We start from the raw sequence: 20,933 nt of genomic DNA on the forward strand, positions 1-20,933 counted from the left end.
ATATGAATTTAGGTTGTCAAGTGAGTAGTGGAAGTTATCATTTGATAGAATAACTGGTGCTTTAGGAATAGGGAGCACAAGTTTGGAATTGTCTCTGTGGAGGTGATATGTAGTAGTTGAAATTCAAATGCATGAATCTGAGAATAAGGAATAGTAGGCAGGAAAGAACTTCTTGTAGAGCCTTTATATCCAATGTTAGTGGGTGAAAGCAAGGTAAACCAGTGAGGAAGTTGGAAAGATTGTGTAATTCTGTGGAAGCTGAGGGAGAAATTATTAAGGAAAATAGGTCTATCAAAATAGAGTCTATCAAAGTAGAGTTCACAATTTGCTGTTTAAAAAGGTTATTAATACATTTAATTTGTTAAAGTATTATTAGGAGCGAAGATTTTAGCTGCAAAATCCTGTTAGCAACTGTCAAGTATAGATCAAATTCACCATTTTTCAGTCAACAATTTGAGTTTCCCTTATGTATGGTGGCAAACACATCCCATGACTCTGTCTAAGGAACACTGAAGTTGATTGGCTACACAAAGTTCTTTTCTGTAAAGTATTAAATTAAAAAAAAATTTAAACAGTAATGAGAGTATTTGCATTAGAAAGTTGTCATTACTACAGGAACCAAAATCTTTTAAAGTTATTTTTTTTGTTGTTTTTACAAAATAGTAGTTTAAAAAAAGTCAGAATTTTCTATCTTTATATCTAAGTAAATCAGAATATACTAACAAATTTAGAAAAGTTATCATGAGTTATTCTTTTCTCCTCAAAATGTAATTAGTACATCAACCTTTTCAGACTTAACTCTCTGAGCTGAAAGAGCTTAACTGTGACTGGTAAATTTTTTAACTAGTCAGTTCTTAGCACTGTTGTATTTGTGATTGTTCTTAATACCTTCAGGAGGAGCATGGGCTTTCCAGAAGGAGGGTTCTCAGCTCCTCAGGAAGGGAGAACCTTGGAAGGGCCTTACAAGTGAAGGCACAAGGACCTGTGTGTAATTCCTGCCCTGGCCTTTGCGCTCAATCGCACTTTCTTTGAGCCTCAGTTTCCTCATCTGTAGAAAGTGGCATTAAATTCTTTTACCCTGTCTGATTATTGGGATGATGGACAAAAATGAGCACTTAAATAGTGTTATTCAAATATATTACTTATTTAAATGTGTAATTTCAAAAAAAATAAGGAAGTTTTAAATCAGGGGTCACAAACAAGGCTGAAATTGCTCCTTTTTGACATAAAAGGGTTCTCGAACATGGCTACCTGAGAGTAGCAGCGCTGTCTAAATATGAACTCTTTTGTTTCTAACATTTTGTATCTAGCAATCTGGGGGGAAAGAGATAAATAAGAAGGAGATGGAAGATCGTATTGGCTACATGATGTTACCATCCCTTTGGGAGTTATGCAGTGCTCTGCTTTAATATTTATTTATTTATTTATTTATGGCTGCGTCGGGTGCGGGGTCTTTCGTTGCTGTGCACAGGCTCTTAGTTGGGGCACGCAGGCTTCTCTCTAGTTGTGGAGCGCGGGTTCCAGAGTCCGTGGGCTCTCGGCTCTCTAGTTGCGGCGCGCAGGCTTAGTTGCCCCACGGTATTTGGGATCTTAGTTCCCGCTGTACTACCAGGGAAGTCCGATGCTCTGCTTTAATTTTGAATTAGAGAAGCTTGTTGCATACACACACACACACACACAATAATAGTAATAAATAAAAACGTTAAAAAAGAGTTAACTAACAAATATTGCAAATATAGTCCCTCCCCTCAAAAAGCTCTTCATGTCAGATATTACAAGGAGACTATTTTTTCAGGAGGTATTGTCTTTTGGATATTTGCTGACATCCAACAGATTCACATGCAGTTTTCAAAACACCGCTGCTTACTGAACACAATACACCGCTGGCTCTTTGTGAGTTTCCTTTCACTGGTCACTTTGTGGCCCCAGTTATAAACTCCATGAAAGCGTTTTGGTTTAAGTCTGGTGTATTGTGAAAAGCACAACTTTCGAATCAGACAGATCTGGACTCAGATACCGATTGGCTTTGCATCCTAATCTCTGAAAGCTTCCTTTTGTCATCTGGAAAATGGGGATGATAATATCTAACTCTAATGGCTGCTGTGAGCATAACCTTTCATAAACTGAACCACCACATGGCAATGTTTTTTATAAATGATGGCTTCTGTCTTTTAACTCAGTGGCCTTATATCGAGTTTAGAAGCATCTGAGAGCAGAAAAAAATCCTCTGTGCTCTGACTACAGCTTTGAGACAGATTTCTGGGGATTTAAGGTGGAGCTTGGAATTCTGCATATTAAAATTTCCCTGGTTTTATTTTAAGGTGCTATTGGGATGGCAACCAGTGTTATAATCCTATCAGGTAAATAAAACACATTACAAAGTAGATTTAGCATTCTGGTGTAGTGTTCCTTTACCTTTCCAACCCCACCTGTGTGTGTGTGTGTGTGTGTGTGTGTGTGCACACGTGCATGCACGCGCTTGTGTGTGTGTATATATGCACGTGTATATGTTCCAATACAATGACTATTTCTTAATAGGCAACTATCATTATTTGTACAATATGCTGCTTCTCTGTACTCTCATCTCATTTGCTTTTGGTTGACAGCTTAGGTAGTGTGATTATGAATTAATGCAGCTACTTTTCTCCTATGGCAATACCTACACAAAGGCAGTTATTAAAGAGGAGTATGACAACATCATTGGAATAAGTGTATATCTGTGAAGCTGATAACTTTGGATTGACAATACAGACATCAGGGTAGGTATTCTGATATATTTTAAAAATGAATCTCACTTCTTTATAGTTTTATAGTTTCTTCTTTATAGTTTCTTCTCTAGTTTTATAGCCTCAGAACTGTACAAGCTTAGTCATAAATATACATATGTGTGTATATATATGTCTTCTTATTTTTCAAAAATTTAAAATTACTTTTGCAGAGTCTCTATATTGACAGCTGATAAGCCTTTAAGTCTTGATAACATTTTGATAACTGGTATTCAATACATTATAGATTTCTCACAGTGGATATTTTTTAGCCAACTTCTTATTTTACTATACCATACTATAGGCCTCTATAGAGCTAGTGGCAGCACGAACTACTTCTCTTTCTCAATTAATGCATTCTCCATAAGAAACATTATTCCATTAGCCTCCAAAAAACGCAAGGCTACTATGATGTAAACAAAATATATACAAGTACCGATTGAAGAATGCAAATAGAAATGAAGTGTACATCATCTGTTCTTCGAGTCATTCCCTCTACCAGAGCAGAAAATGGAGAAATGCTCATAATATAGTACTGTGTTTTGTTTTACTCATTGGCAGAATCCAAGTTGTAAGGTCACGGGCCACTGAAAGTTTATTTTGTAGTTGGCTCAACATTTTTTATTACATTTTATTTTCACAATCTTAGTTCTTTAAAATGAGACTCTGTACTGATCATGCTTATATGAGAGACACATATACATAGATTATTCACTTCACTCTGTTTCCATAAATTGCATCATCATCAGCAGCATCATAACCAACTTTGCCTGCCTAAGGTGTGCTTGGCACTGATATACAACTAGTGTAATCTCCATGTTGTTCATGTAATTCTGGTGAGTGATAATAGAGCTGTGTATGATGTTAAATGTTGGTTTCTTCCGTAATGTATTTTATAATTTCATGATGAGAAGTAAAAATCAGCACTACTACCTGAACACAACCATGTGCCAGATATTCTGTAGTCATTGTCTCTAGTATTGACACGATCCCTGAAAGGTAGGTGTTTTATTATCCCCATTTTATAGATGATGGCACTGAAAATTTAGGTCACTTGCCCCATGTCAGTCAGCAAGCAGCAGAGCGGAGATCGAAGCTGAATCCAGCTTCTGTACCCCGACACCGAAGTAAATCTCGGAGACAGAGTTTTGGGTGAAGTACAGAAGAACAGCTTTTTTGCTTTGCCAGGCAAAGTGGGCCACAGTGGGCTAACACCCTCAGAACTGTGTGTCCCAACCTGGAGGGGCTAGTGAGGAGTTTTATAGTAATGGTTCAAAGAGGGTGTGATCAGCTCGTGGTCATTCTTCTGCTTGGTTGGTGGTGAGGTAAGTGGGAGTCTGCATCATCAACCTTCTGGTTCCAACCGGTCTGGGGTCTACATCCTCTTTAACTGTTAACTTCTCCCACCTGGTGGGGGTTTCAGTATCTGCAAAATAGCTCAAAGATATTGTTGTATTTATCCTTTGATGGGGAACCAGGATCTTGCCCCAAGGCTGCACTATTGTTTCTCTTTACTGCTTGTTTCCTCCCTTGTCTTGCATCCCCTCCCTTCCCTACTTAACAATTGTTTGAACCTGCCAGTTGGAACACAGGGAAGGTCTTGGAGGCTGAATGAAACCTATTTCCTTTAATCAAAGAGATGGGGGACACAGGAAGGCTTTTGTGCGCAGGAGCCCCACAGGGTCCTGCTCGGTATCAAGATTGGAAAACATGTCTGTGTGACTGTATACCTGACCTCTTTCTTGTAAACGATACTGTTTTATTATCATAACCTCCACTTCCGGTTTTCTGTTACCCAAAGATCATAAGAATTGGAGTTCGCAGAGCCCCTTAGTTATTCTCTAACAACTCGTCTTGATTCGAAATGTACAGCTACTAGCTTCCTAGTCACAGCTTGGACTGGGGCCTAAAATGGTCTGTTGAGTGTTTGGTTGTATAAATGACTGCAGCAACTTGCCCAGCTTCTCCATCAAGCCACTGAATAGTAATGTAATTAGATCCAGCACTTAGATTTTGCTTCCTCCCATGATGTTTTTATCATTTGGTGATTAGATTACAATGTCAGTGATTAGCATGCATAGTTTCCCGACTCTAAGCAGTAAGAAACTCTATATTCTATGTTTCAAGTTGGCTGCTGGGTTAATCCACTAACTGCCTGTACCTTGATCCAAAATGATATACTGATGAATGGTGATGAATTCCATGAAATTCAGGAAACTGTTCTGTTGGCTGACATCAAGATGTGTTATGATTTGATATGGCTGTGTATAAATGTTTACACTCAATCAGAACCCAGGAAAATATATTTAGAATATAGAAGAGTGAATTCATGGAGCTGGAGAACCATCCGTAAGGAAATCTATGGAGACAATATAGTAATAACAATAATAATAATAATATTAACATTCTCAAAAACTTATTCACTACTTGTCTATTTGTCTATTTGCCAAGCAATATTCTAAGCACATTGCATGCATTAATATCTTTAGTTATCACAAAAGCTTTGAGGAAATCGAAGTATAGGGAAGGTAAGCCCAGGTCACAGAGTGGCAAAGCCAGGATTGCAACTCAGGCAGTTTTATTAAAGACAGATTCTGTCTTTGTTTTTTAACAGTTTTATGGAGATATCATTGACATAAAAAATCGTGTATATTTAAGGTATATAACTTGATGTTTTGATATACATACACACTGTGAAATGATCACCACACTCAAGCTAATTAACATATCCATCACCCTAAGATTCTGTGTTCTTAACCATTGTGAATTCTGTCTTTCAGAAAACCTCATGTGGATGTAAATGTAGTTCTGAATAAAAAAATGCAGATTTACATGAGGATTTCTAGCACAGAGATGAATAATTCTGAATATAAATTTTGAGTAAAAATATTTTTTGTGAATTACATAGTGTTGTTTCCTGACAAAAAATGGAAGTTTCATATATTTCACATTTTATTTTTTTAACATGAAAAATGCTATCATAGCCTTCTGTCTTTCTGTAATGACAATACCATCTTTTGTTTCTTTATGTTTTAGTTTTTGAAACCCATTTCCAATGAGTAAATTGATGTGATCCTCATAACTCGTTTGTGTTTGGGGGCAGGTGGTGTTTTCTAAATCTATTAATAAAGAAATTAATCACAGAGCTGTGTAATGAGTAGCACAAAATCACCAGCAAAATGAATCTGAGGCTTAGAATGAGAACACACATTTGATCTCTGAAGAAGCAAAGGCTATTGCATCATCCAAATTTTGATGAAATAGCTTCAGGCTTCAAGAAACAATGTTTTAGTAGCTATATGTGGAGCTATAGGTGGAGTACAGGTAGCATAATTGAGGTAAAGGAGATGTGAGAACTATACAACTAGAAATGTACCCTTTGAAAAACAAGACATGATTTCAGTATCTCACTAAAAATATACTCTATGAATATATGAGTATATACTTGAAAAAATCATTATTCTCTTAAACATGCTTTTTTTTCAATTGCCTTTTCATCTTTCGAAACAAACATTTTTTGGCAATTTTTATCATGAAGAGTTTCATAAGAAGATTTAGGTATGTAACAGAAATGACATTTCAGTAGTAATTAAGTAATAAAAAGTTCTCCATTTACTTCAGTCTACCAAAGTAGATTTCTTTTAACCTCTAGACATTGTTCTCTATAACATGCTTCAAGAATCATCTGTGTTTCCTTTTCCTTACTTTCTGGGTTATTCTCAAAATACAGATATAATTGGTAACTGTCTTATTGTGTGAAAATAGATTTCTGCATATAATGAAAAGTTATATTTAAAATGACTATTATTTTGAAACAATGCATCAAATTTTACTTAAGCAATTCCCATTTTTCGTAAATTTATTTTATTTGGAATATGTAGGTTATGTTTGCCTCAAAAGGAATTTATATATGTGTGTGTGTGTATTTCTGGTTCAAGATAAAAGTAATCACTTATAACACTGACACAAAATGCAAATTAAAAATCAGCTTTCATAAATCCATACTTGTAATTTTCAAAATAAATCCATGACATGATTTTCATGTTTCCCATTATTATACTTTAAGGAATATAATAATTGCATATTTGTATTTAGATTCTATTCTCAGAATATGTATCTGAATATTCACAATTAACATACATACGCTATGGAGTTATGTGTACAACAACTGTCGATGTAGGTACCATGAATGTCCTCAGTATATCTTGTTAGTGTAAGAAGGATTTCTTTATAAATAAAAGTATGGCTCTTTCACTGATATTATTGGAAGTTGAATGAAAAAAATGTTCAACAGAGTTTAATAAAAAAATTTGTTATTGTTAAAATTTCCTTTTTTCCCCTAAATTATTAACACTACCTCAATTTTCTTTGTCTTTAGGTAATTTAATTTTCTATGGCTGTGGTCCATTGTTATTATCAATTGTCACAATCTGTACCTAATACTTTAGGCCTATCATGTACAGAATATGCTAAATTAGGCCATTTTTAAAAAATTAATTAAGTAATTTATTTTTGGCTGTGCTGGGTCTTTGTTGCCGCACGCAGGCTTTCTCTAGTTGTGGTGAGCAGGGGCTACTTTTCTTTGCAGTGTGCGGGCTTCTCATTGTGGTGGCTTCTCTTGTTGTGGAGCATGGGCTCTGGGTACGCAGGCTTCAGTAGTTGTGGCATGCAGGCTCAGTAGTTGTGGCTTGCGGGCTCTAGAGCACAGGCTCAGTAGTTGTGGTGCACGGGCTTGGTTGCTCTGTGGCATGTGGATCTTCCCAGACCAGGTCTCGAACCCATGCCTCCTGCATTGGCAGGCGGATTCTTAACCACTGAACCACCAGGGAAGCCCTAAATTAGACCATATTACAGTTGTTACCCTTGGGTGGAAAAGATAAGGCAAGGTAATCAGGCAGCATGTAAATCAGCTTTGAATAATGAAAATTGATAAATTGCACATAAGACATTTGTATTATTTCATATACATAAAATGGAAGTAAAATTTTGGTATGTTTTTATGTTCAAACTTTCATGTTTTTTGGCTGCGTTGGATCTTCGTTGCTCTGTGTGGGCTTTTCTCTCTAGTTGCGGCAAGCGGGGGCTACTCTTCGTTGTGGGCTTCTCATTGCGGTGGCTTCTCTTGTTGTGGAGCATGGCCTCTAGGTTTCAGTACTTGGAGCACCTGGGCTCGGTAGCTGTGGCTTGCGGGCTCTAGAGCACAGGCTCAGTAGGTGTGGCGCACAGGCTTAGTTGCTCTGCTGCATGTGGGATCCTCCCGTGCCAGGTATTGGACCTGTGTCCCCTGCACTGGCAGGTGGACTCCCAACCACTGTGCCACCAAGGAAGTCCCCAAACTTTATTTTTATTTGGGGCATTTATATAGATTGAGATGGAATGTGTATTTGTGTTTTATCAAATTTATATAAACTAAGTAGAGGAGATACTGTATTTGTATACATCTTCATATGCGTGAATGCGATCACATATTTACCAAAAAAAGGCTATTGAACTGAATATTTCTAAAATATGCAATAAAATTTATTTTTTTCAGCATTCTGTTAACATTTTCAAATATTGTGAAAGAAGTAATTTAACATATTTACTATAATAGCTACAATAACATATAAGTGGTGTGTGTGTATATATATATATTTGAGAGAAGAATTATTTGAGGCAAGAATCATTTGAAGCATTTTTATTGAATTGTATGTTAGCCCTCTTTCCAGGAAAAAAAATGTGGTGTGATTAACTCAGGGCTACTCAGAAGGTGGTCTGTGGGACCACAGTTACTTCACCAGTGTGTGTTTTGGGTCTGCCAGGAGACAGAAACTGAGAGTTAACATTTAAGAAGCTTTATAGCAAAATGACAGAGTAATTTTTACCTATTGAGTCTGATAAACATTTTGGCTTGTCTTTTTGTATGTAGGTTTTATTTCATTTTCCTAATAATTAATTTTTATTTTATCAGTCCACAGCAGATTAAGGGTGGGGAGAAGGGAAGACTGGTCCTTCATTACAGGGTTTCAAAAGCACTGATTTATCCGATTCATGATTCCAGCAGTTCCAAGTACAACAAAAATAAGATTTAAAGTTTAATATTATTGGCGTTACAGTAGAATCTGTACTACTTGAATAAATGTCATGTCCTTAATGATTTTTTTGACATAAAATGCAAAAACTGGCATTACCATTTGACTAATAAACAACTTTTCATCAAAATGGTCAGCAGTACTAAAATATATCCTTTCTGTTTTATAAAGAGAATATTTATACCTTATTATTTATTGATTCTGTATAATGCAAGTGATCTTACATTAAAAATACTACTCATTTAAGGGGGATACTATATTAAGTACAGATACATTAAAATTTTAATTATTTATAAAAAAATTCTGGATCATATTTCTTAACTTATCTATTCTGCCACTTGCATCTTCATTTTTCTCTGTAACTTTTCCCTGCTACTTAGGTAGGTTTTCTCAGTCTTTTAGACAGTGGCCTATTTATCTTTAATCCATAAGCCAACCAATACTTTATTCTCTAGTTCTGAGGATGTTTGGGTGACTTTTGTGATTTCTGGTCATCCAACCCACACTACCTCACCCATCCCCAAGGTCGAAGAGAAGAACACGGAGAAAGGATATTTAAAGAACATTTTAAAAATGATTCATTTGAGTAACTAATGTATGCACATGGCACACACACAAAAATAAATGGTATAGAAAGTTATAAACCGAAATTTAGGTCTCCCTTCTCATCACTGTACACACTTCCTGGAATAAACTGTACCAGCTACTTGTATGAGAAAATGTAAGTATTCTCCCATATAAAGATATACTCACAAGAAATTCTTTATGAAGTCAGAATTTACAGTCTCAGTGAAACATTTGAAAGTAAATGATTGCATCTGTAAATAACGCCACACATTTGCACTTACTGTTCATAAGGCACATAACAAACATCCTCATTATGCTATGACCCCAGGTGCAATTATCCCTGTGGTACACATGAAAGTGGGCCTTACATGTTGAGTAGTTTGCAGGGATGCCAGATCCTGAATTTGATCCTAGTTTGTTCTTAGAGACTGTACAGACATTTTGGCTATGATACAGTATATTCATTTCTGAAAAATCAAACAATTTGCTAAATTATGCAGTAAAATTTATAAGGCTTATGGGGAAAATGGACCTAGGCTTTTATCACTGTAAGTCTGTGTAACCATATCATGAAGAAAAATCACACTATTTTAATAGAAGTCTCAGCAGTGTTAAAAAGAAATGTAAAATTCCTAATAAAAAAAGAAGTAACAGAACAGATGTAAGAATTAACCTTAAAAAATGGTGGAGGTGGCAGGTGGAAGGAGGCATAAGGAAGGAATAACACTGTGATGTTATCGAGATGAGTGAAATGCACAAAGATCAGGAAGAAGCATGTAATAAGTACTTTTAGGACTGAGTATCTGAGTCAAGAGGATAACGGAGGCATACTACATTAAGGAATTCTTGTTGCTTGCAGCTCTGCTAATGAACTTTGTGTTCACCCGCTTCTACTTGGTGGCATAGATCCTTAACTTTTTGGGCAATAGTAAGTATAAACCAGTGCTATTGTCAACTTGAATAATAAAACAGCTAGTTATCTCACCAGCAGAGTGAGTTTATTCAGGAATAGCCAGAGGAATTGCAACTGAGGATATTCGAACTGTGGTGCACCATAGGCAAATCCAGAGAACAGGAAGAGGAGCTTGCTATAAGGGAATAGTGGGTATTTGGGAGGGGCTCTAATACCAAAAGAGTCCATTGGAGGAAGTATGGAGGCTTCTCATTGGTTGGGTTACTACAGTCTCTGGTTCACTGGGCTGTCATTGGCAGATAAAAATTTGTTCTTCCTGCTGGTTAGTAAAGTAGGCAACACATTCCTGTGGGAGATGTCGGCCTACTGTCTTTTCCCGTTTGGAGTAATGGGAGGATGTATGATGTATCGTGAGAGCTCCCTCTTTAGGCCTATCCCAACTCTAATTTTAGCTGAGGTTTCTTTAATTAATTCCACAGTATCCAGTAGAACTTTCTGTGATGAGGGAAGTGTTATATATCTGCACTGTTCAGTAGGCTACATATGGCTAACGAATGCTTAAGATGTCATTACTGGGATTGAGAAACTGAATTTTTAATTTAATTTTAACTTATGTACATTCAATTACTACAAGTGACTGGTGGCTACCAAATAGGACATTGCAGGTAAAGCCAACTGATTTTCACATTGTACTAGTATCATTCTTCTATTCATTAATCCATATGAGCTAATTCACTCTCCAGATAGAGATGGTTCATCAGATCAGATGGGTCTCATAATCAGTATTCTATGTTCTTGTCCTGAAATAAAATTGGACCTAGCTTACATATTTATGCTGCTAGTAGATTAATGTCTGTAATAATAACACAAAAGGTTGTGGTGGGTTAGAGTCCTTTATAAATAGAAGCCTGCTGGTCACCGAACACAGCTTAGCCTCTGAGTTTGTGCAAACTTTCTGTCATTAATATGTAAATCTTACCTTCAGTAGGTAATCTCTTTCCACTTAGTGTGTCCTTGTTTCTCTGTGAATAATTGTTCCAGACAAGCACATTTTGCATTTTAATTTGCTGCATGAGTTTAGTTTTTAAAATCTACCATGATATTTAAGGTCAGTGTTTTCTATTACAAAAAAGACTATTATAATTTCCAAAATAAAAGTGGTTTAGGAAATGCATGTTAAAACCAATTTTGAAAACATCTTAAGGTATTTAAAATACACTAAATATTAAATATATTTGAAATAAATTATTTTTTAAGTTGTACGTGTACAATATTAAATAAAAATAATTATCAAAAGAGGATGACAAATTATGTAATATTAAAGAACTGGAGGCTGACACTTAAGCCTAGATCAGCAATACACTGAGAAGGAAATAATTATGAGTTAAAGATGAGAATATATGTCTTTTAAACCCCTCATATATCTTGATCATATAGATGTTTTTTCAGGCTTGTACAACTTGGTCCATGTATAATAGAAATTCTCAGATTTACTTGAAAAGCAGAATGCTTGGAAAGATTTTATAGTAGATCATCCTTGGAAATAGTTCTCTTACTATTTGATGTTTCATAAACATGCCTGTTTTGATATGCCCTGCATAATCAGGCTGTAAAATAATGGTTGAGGAAAAAACTAGTGGGATATTTTATAAGCTGATTCTCTTTACTGATCCTGTAGGTTAAGCATTGTATTAACATGTTTTCCGGAAAATATTAGACTCTTTAGGAGAGAGATTTTGGAACATTTTATTTCACCATTTATGAAAAGTATGGGCAAGCTGAAGCCATTTCTCATAAGTGGATAGTCTGGTCATCGACAATTTATTCAAGCCTCTTTCCAAGTTGATAGCAGTGATGATGATAGTGTTTAAGTCTTTGTGAAGAGTCAGTGGGACATGTAACCCTTTATAACTGGAGAGAAGCTAATCGGTCTAGTTATGCTATCCCAAGAGAAATATTGCCCAAGCAGTGTTTTGCAGAATGATAGCTTCCTGTATATCATCAACTCTGAGTTGCCTGTGATTGTCAGAAGCATCATTATTGTATGCACTGATAAGGGAGAAAGTGCTGTCAACTGAAATATGCCATGCTCTCAATTGTATAATATGGCTTTCTTTCAGAGATGTTAAAAAGTGAAGAATATGTGCCTAAAATGTTATAAAATAGGGCAATAATTTTATGACAAAGAATCCTCAGATGACTATTTCTGGTGCAATAGTTTTTTGAAATACTGTGGATTGACAGATTGACATCAGGGTAGACCTTCATGCCCCACAGGTTAGAATTCCAAAGACATTTCACTCCCTGCAGAGAATGTGCCCAGTACAAATTTGATTTAGGTGCCCCTCCTCTTGGCTCCCCCAGCACCTGTGCACAGCTCTGTGGAAGCTTATCCCAACAATCAATTTATTGCTCTTCTGTGCCTACCACATGATTTCTGATCATCCAGGGCATATGATAAACTTAATGCAAATTTGTTGCTTTAGGCCCAGTGCATGGGCCCAGTTCGTGTTAATGACTCTTTCATGAATGAATAAATGGATGAACATTAAACACAAGGGGTGTTGATGATGTAGTAGCCACAATGCCAAGTGAAAGTGTTCTTTTTAAACTCTTCCAACAGGCTCACAGTATGATTTTCCCACATCTGAATCACAATTCAGTGACATTTTCAAGTTATCCTGGAACCTGGAAAATTTAGTGCATACGCTTAGATCATGTGATGTCAAACTGAGGCCTGGAGTTAGTTACAGTGAATATAAATTAAAAACTATAGGCAAGAAAAGCTGAGACTGTGTACTTTGTAGATTTTATGTTTTTTTTTTTTTCTTAATGTAATGATCAGCTTGCTATTTTTCACTCACACTTTGTATTAAATGTAACTTAAAATGAATAGGACACCTCTGTGTTTTTTCTTAACAAAGTAGGGAAAGTAAGCATATTTTCCTCAAGGGAAGTGGATGAGGGTGCATGATGAAGCATAGAGTATGTGAACAAAAGGAAATAAAAAGAAATTCTAATATTGAAAATTATTAAGTAATAGTAACTTTAACTGGGTATAACACAGATAGTAAGCTATACAATGTAAGGAAATAAGGACACTGGCACCAGAAGATTACTGCTATCTCCATCCTCCTAAAAAAGTAATGATAATAGAAGACATGTAGACGGGCAAAGAGGAATCTTGAGATTGGTCAAACATTCTTACTGTGACTGGATGATGTGAAACTAAAGAAAATGGGGTCCTTTATTTTTCTGGCTATGACAACAATAACGATTCGATTTTTTAGTTACATTGATATTCCTAACCTAGTCATCAAAATTAATGTTTGACTAGGGTACTCTGGAAAGTTTGGATACTCTCAGGTGCATGTTTTGATATGGTCATCCAGGTTTTCCTAACAAGGTAGATAAGTGTGACTAGATAATCTATTACTCATCTCTTTAAAATATTGTATTACTACTTTGAGATTAATGCTGCTACTATTATAAACAGTTAGGCCATCATAAGTATTTTAAGACTGCAGAAACCTGTTTGTTCCATGTTTCTATATTCAGTCATTCAATTTGTCATTTATATAAGTATAATACATTTTGGAATGATTTGGCTTGATATAATATGTATGGTTTCACTGTGAGCCAAAAGACGGTATTTCTGTATATGGAGAAATATGGTACATTTTTGTCCCTGATAAATCGACAACTGGAAAGCAGATATTCTTGTAACATTACCTTTTGGGAAATGTTTATCCCAGAAATGATTGATAGAGAGCTCCCTGTTTCATAATACGTTTCTGGAAGATTATGGTAAATGATAACAAAAAGTAGAAAAACAACCCACTTCCAAATGTCTTCCTGATTTTTACATAAGAGCATAATTTTTATGCACACATAATAGCTATTTGAAACAATTTCCGTATTAGCCAATATTTTATTTCCCACAGGTGATGAAACTAGCCACTCATTTTGAGTTTCTTTTGCAGTAAGTTTCATGCAATTAAACCAAGCAAGAAGAACAATTTCTGTAAACCACAGTCTGGAAAAATTAAATAGAATTTGTACGTAAGTGATTAGAAGTACATTATTAATATGATTTTTTTAATTTCTTATACTTCATAAAATTTATCTCTAATGCATTTATTAATCTAAGCTGTACTCTCTTAGTAAACCCCAATAAACTCTAAATCATTTAAAATATTCTATTAAATATTTATATCATGATATTAGCTTGTATTGTGCTGAACCCTTTACACAGCCATCATCTTCAACACTTTCAGGTGAGATAAAATATATTTCTCTTGTATTTCCTCCTAATGATATGGTTGACTGTAAAAGAACAATAATCACTATTGCGTAGGGGTAAATAGGCTTTGAGATTCATTAACCATCTTAGTTTTGTCTCAGCCATTAATCTGAGAAGGCATTTATTACTTTGCATATTACAATGAATAGAGAATATTCATTAATTAATTCCATTGGGAGGTTTTGGTAGCACCATAAACAACATTTAAAAATAAACTAATCTTATAGGAAAATAGAGAGTAGAATATATACACAATATGCACAAAGAGAAACAGAAGTGCAAGTAATTATTTTCACATTTATAGAGGGACAAGTAGTTATAACTCAGGAATTCTTTACAGGAATGGAGGTAACAAGGAATAACATTTGATGGAGAGAAGTCAATATAGCATGGTGGGTAAGTGTGTGAACCAGGGAAAGCTTGGGTTTAGATATTTGCTGTATTGATTCCTAGCAGTGAGATCTCATGCAAGTTACTTTTTTTCTCTAAACCTGGGCTTCATCCACATATAATGGAATAATGATAGTGCGCAAAAGAGAGTATTTAAAGAATTAAACAAAGTACTGTAAACAAGTACCTTGTATGAAACAAAGTGTTATAAAATGTTCAAAGTAATGCTAAATAAATCTTACCTGTTTTTATTAGCTATCACAAGTCCAAGTAATAGAAATGTGTTTTTCCCAATCCTATCATGACACAAAAGGAAATCTAAAATTAAAGCGAGAAAAACATAATATTTCTTATGTTTCAGTATCCATATACTTGATATACTTGGATGTAGGTTAACTGGAGTGCATCTGGAGGGGAAATGTCTATACTCTTCAGCTTCTCATGCAGCCCATTTTCCTAGAGCCTGCCAATCTTCTTCTTTTTTTTTTTTTTTTAACACAAAGCAGAAAATTGCTGTGTTTTATTCATGACCTTAAGTATTTTTTTTTATATAACTATGATTTAACTATCCATTTTTGTATTTAGATATAGTATAACTATTTTAAATATTTTGAGGTACATGGATACTGTGCCTGTGTATTAGGCAAGTAAAATAAGCATTGTTTAATCATCTGTGTAATGGGTACATTAATATCAGTCCCCTCAGGAGTTTTTTGAGGGACATTTGAGATTATTTATTTTCTGAAATAGTACATTGTAAAATATAAATGACATGCAGAAGTAAGTAATTATTATGCTTGTAATAAGTAAAAAATTTCTTTCAAGTATAAGTTGAAATTCATCCATGTAAATCAGTAAAAGTCCAGATTATTTATTGAACACTTACCATGTTCTGTCCTGTATGTTAATCTGTGCTGTATTAACACACTAATTAACTTTATTTTTTCCAACAGTGCATATTTAACAATGCTTGTGTATTAGCTAGTTACAGAAACAAATATGTAACCTGGATCTTGAATCAAAGTGCAGTGTGTTGAGTGCCATCATAGAAGTAAACACAGTGAGGCACGGAAGCCCAGTCATAGGTCTGTTTTATTGATCAGAAGATCCTGTGAGGGTTTCCTTAAGATGGTGATGCTTAAATCTGTGTGGAGAATGTGTAAAATTTCCTCTATCATCTCACTTTGGGAAATGATGAAAGGAGAGCACAAGTTCACCTGTACCATGGAAGTTTATGTATAAAATTATTTTATGGGCTTGTAAAACCTCACTGGAAGGATACAGTAAATCACTTTGGCCAATAGTAATCTGGTCCCTGATGCACAAAAGGTCCTTCAGGGTTCATATGCCACTGATAACCAAGTAGCTTCTGATGTAACCAACAGGGCTAAAGGGATGGGGGAAAGAATGCTATAAAAAGACCAAGTCTTCGGTTGTGAGCTGAGGGTGTGTGATTGGCCTTGATTCTTCTCTTTGCCTTGCCCCTCTTTTCTAATCCTGGGCAAGTCTTACAGGTTCTCTTACAAAATGGATCTTGAATTTTTCCACCTTTTTATCCTATCTCCCATTGCCCTAGGCCAAATTACATCATTTCTGGCCTAGATTTACTGAAGTAGTCTCTTAACCTGACTTTCATGTTTATACTTTCTAATCCATTCTCTACATAGCAGTTAGAGGTGACTTTTCAAAAATGTAAATCAGATCATGGCATGAGTTGACTTACCCTTTCAGCAGCTCTTCATTATACTTAGAACAAAATCCAGCTTCCTTGCAATGACTTACAAGGCCCTGCCTGATTTGGTTCCTGCTTATCTCTCCAATCTTGTCTTATTCCTTCTTGCTGATTATGTTTCAGCCATAGAGTCTTTCTCAGTTCCTCAAGGAAGCATTAGTTCTGCCCAGATTCTTGGCCATTTCTCTGCATGGGAATTCTGCCCTTAGCTTTTTGCAGGACTGATGTCTTCTCATTTTTGAGGTCTCAGGTTTTATTGCACCTACTCAAAGAGGGGCTCTTTGGCCTCAACCTTGTATGGCTTCTCCCACTCAGGTTTTCCTCTCTCACAGCACCCTGTATATGTCCTTTGTAGCGCAATCCAGACTGTGTGTGCTGTTTACTTGGCTGCTATCAACTGGCTTCTTTAGAATGAATACTCCATGAAGACCGACACCACATCTCTCTTTTTCTCCATTGTATCTTTATCACCCAGCCCTGTGCCTGACAAATGTGCAGATCCAATATGCTTTGGAAAGAATGAATGACTGAGAAATAATGAGAAGTAGGTTTTTTAGTGAGTTTAACAGGAGTAGAGGAGCCAATCACTATAGGTAACAGCATATCAAAAACATAATAATGTATCGAGGGGTAAGCATGACTACCTGTTTATTTAGATCAAAGAGGTGCTGCATTTCTTCAGGTAAGATCTCATATATCTTCACAAATTTCATACACTTATTTAGATTAAAACTTAATATTTTATTTAGATGTTTGTTGAGTACCTAAACTTATCATTCACACCTTCATTTATCTGTATTATTTCAATGTATTCTTATTACTCATTAAAAATAAAGCAACTATTACTCAACCCATCAGTCAAGCTACAAAGAATATAACTAAGAAACATAAAATCCCTCTTCTTAAATTTTTAAATTTGGGAGAAATTATTTTTCAGAAGTCTGTTAAGAAAGTATGATAATCTATGCATGTTTGCAGGGATTTTTTGGAAAATAGATTATATTGCCTGTAGTAGGTTAGGTATTGTTTCATGAAACTTGATTCAGTTATGTGTTTGTACATACTTATGTTATCTGTCTTTATTGGAACTCAAGAAAAAATGTACTTCTTGAAAATACTGTGATAAAAAAACATTTGAAAGCTGCTATTCTAGGTGCTATCATTCTTAAAAACTTTGTGTATAATTCTTGCTAACTCAGTCTCATGCAAAGTTGCATTGAGAGGGAATTCAATACTTATTTGTAGGTATAACTAGAAAATGACAATTCGATCAGTACTTATGAAGCAAAATTTATGTAATCTTCTTCTCCACGATTACAATTTATAATTTTATTTAAAAATTTTGTGTTTTGGTATTTTCATCTGAGTGTCCTCTTGTAGTATCAAAGTCACACTCTGTGAGAATATTTTCTCCAGTCAGCTATCCCTCCTGACTCCCCTATTACTGTTAAGGAATGATGTAAAACTGATAAGGATTACTTATGATTACAGTAGTTATGGGTCATTAGGCACCATGCATCAAGTCTTAGAAATTATTTTCAGTATTGAAATCATGATTTAGAAAACAATTTTTCTTCTTTGACTTTTTAAATTATTACTATCATATGTCACAATTGTGTATCTGTTTATCAAATATTAATCAAGGAACTACTTTGTGCCTGTCACTGCAAGTTAAAAGACAACTTCCTGGTCCACAGGGAACATGTATTTAAGCAGAGAATACAGACTTGTAAGCAGATAACATTATACAGTGAGAGAAATGCTTCAGTAGGCACAGTATAGAACTGTAAGGGAGTGAATTGAAGAGATGCTCCCTCATTCTTGAGTGTTCAGTGAAAATTTTTTGTCTTGTGAGTGTTATTTAATCTGAGACATGAAGAATGAATATGTTAGCCCCCAAAATGTGATTGCGGTAGTTAATGTTCTAGTCAGAGAAAATAGCATAGTATGGGGGAATGAAGGTGGAGGAGGGCCATGAAATGGAGTGACAAGACTAAGACAAGTTAAAGAACTTAAACTCCATCCTGGATGTAGGGGAAGTTTTCAAGTGTATGAGGAAGCACGTACAAAATTACCAGCAAAGAAGGATTTTGATAACACTGCTGATCCAAGTACACTTGACCATTAGATGGCTGGGTTAACACTAGACTCTTTTTTCTTTTTTTTATAAATTTATTTATTTTTGGCTGCGTTGGGTCTTCATTGTTGTGCGTGGGCTTTCTCTAGTTGCAGCGAGCGGGGACTACTCTTTGTTGAGGTGCGCGGGCTTCTCATCACGGTGGGTTCTCTTGTTGCGGAGCATGGGCCCTAGGCATGCGGGCTTCAGTAGTTGTGGCACACGGGCTTCAGTAGTTGTGGCACACGGGCTTAGCTGCTCCGCGGCATGTGGGATCTTCCCTGACCAGGGCTCGAACCCGTGTCCCTTGCACTGGCAGGTGGATTCTTAACCACTGCACCACCAGGGAAGTCCTAACGCTAGACTCCTGAGAATAAGACTAACACAGGGCACAAAAAGTATGAACTGACAAAATCCTGCAACTTTTGTGTAGAGTTGGAAATGGTAAGAACATCAGTATTTCGAAAAGAACCTTCAAAATTTTGAAACAGAGGAAGCACCTGTATTTGCGAATCATTCACTGTATTAAATGTGAATGACTCATCAAAGTTTTATTTTGTAGGTGCTCGTGAGCGCACACACACACACACACACACACACACACACACACACACACACACAATATATGTAAGAACTTATATGCCATTCATTTCCATGCTGTGATTTAAACATCCTCCCAGTCTCTTCTTTAAATGGCCCTTAATACTCAGGTCGCAGATCTTCAGTTTCATCTCATGCTTCATTCATTTATTCAATTTGTATACATACATACATGTGTACATTCAGACAGTCATGTGATCATTCAGCCATATTTTGGACAGAATTTATAAAACAAGGCATACTTCCAGTTTCTTTGGTACACAAAATAATCTGAAATGTAATTTTCTGTCCTTGAAGAGGAAATAGGATGTGTTCAGAGTCATAATGGAAGTGTGTATGAATTGCTCTGTGTCTTCATCAGGAAAACAAGGGTGGTCTCATAGAGGTAGTGGGATTGGAATTGAGCCTTGAAGAATGAGCCTGTTGAATGCACAGTAGAGGACCAGCAGTCCTCAATGCACGGAGGGGAAAAGCACGTTAAGTGGGTAATAACCCAGTTCCCCTTGTATTGCTTCAACTAGGAGGGAATATGGAACTATTTATTCCATAATATTAGCATCTCATTTGGGGTCTTACTGATCTCAGGTGGCCTCGGCCTGCAGCGGCTTGAAGCAGGATTTCTGTTCCTGGCCAGAGATTGAAGTCAGGCTGAGGCAGTGAGAGTGCTGAATCCTAGCCACTAGACCACAAGAGACCAGTGGCCAGTGACAAGACCCTGGCCTGTCAGCTGTGTAGAAATGAATTTCCACGTAGAGACGGAAAGTACTGAAACAAGTAACGTGTTTATTGGGAGGAAAAGAGTACGTGTGGATAGACACACGGGCAGACTCAGAGAGAGAGTTGCGCCCTTGTGGTAGTGGTAGTTTGAATCACTTTTATATGTGTTGGGAAAACTAGTAAAGGAGTCTTGTTCAGGTTTCAGAGGCAGAAAAAGGCCTCTGCCCGACCTGTGACCCTGCCTGGACTGCACGCCTGCTTGCACACCTAACAATTACTGCTAGCAAGTCAAGCGGCGCTTACATAAGAAAAGGAGTGAGTCTTGGAATTTCTTGAGCCCTGGGCACCTGGCCAGTCCCCCGGGGTCTGGAAAATCTTGTGACTTACATGGTGAAACCAACAGCATGGTTAAAGTGCATCCAGAGCTGCATTTTTGCACTTAAACTGATGATGTCAGTTTGCAGCCTGGAATTATAAACAGAAGCCCCCAGAACTCCAATCTGAAGTCTCATCCATGGGGTGGAGGCACCACCTGGGACCCTTCCCAAATGGGGCTCCAGATTGCCGTCACTTCGGACTTCCCAGCTGCTGTTTGGATCTGGAAGTAGGTGTCGGCCCAATTCGGTGATGTATACCCTGTTGTGTTTCTGTAATATTCTTATTCCTTTCATTCTAACAATTGTATATTAAAATTAAGTTAAATCACCTTTCATTAAAGAATTGATTAAAGCTGTTTATTTGTGTGAAACAAGTGGTTAT

General features: G+C 36.2%; 1 protein-coding gene across 8 annotated transcripts in view; it reads left to right on the plus strand.

Moving 5' to 3' along the window:
- The window catches only part of RALYL (RALY RNA binding protein like), an 881,748-nt gene that overhangs the window by 45,585 nt on the left and 815,230 nt on the right, over positions 1-20,933 (plus strand). For 3 of the 8 annotated variants that reach the window (XM_082434024.1, XM_082434021.1, XM_082434019.1), the window contains exon 1: positions 10,247-20,778. The exons of 2 other annotated variants lie outside the window; for them this stretch is intronic. In XM_082434024.1, coding sequence (XP_082290150.1) covers positions 20,689-20,778 — 90 coding nt within the window. In that variant the 5' untranslated portion in view covers positions 10,247-20,688. Of the gene's footprint in view, positions 1-10,246; positions 20,779-20,933 lie in introns of those variants that run through there. 3 more of the 8 variants (XM_082434023.1, XM_082434031.1, XM_082434025.1) reach the window with 3 other exon arrangements.

This window comes from Balaenoptera physalus, assembly GCF_965194825.1.
Source record: "Balaenoptera physalus genome assembly, chromosome: 17".
NCBI lineage: Eukaryota > Metazoa > Chordata > Mammalia > Artiodactyla > Balaenopteridae > Balaenoptera > Balaenoptera physalus.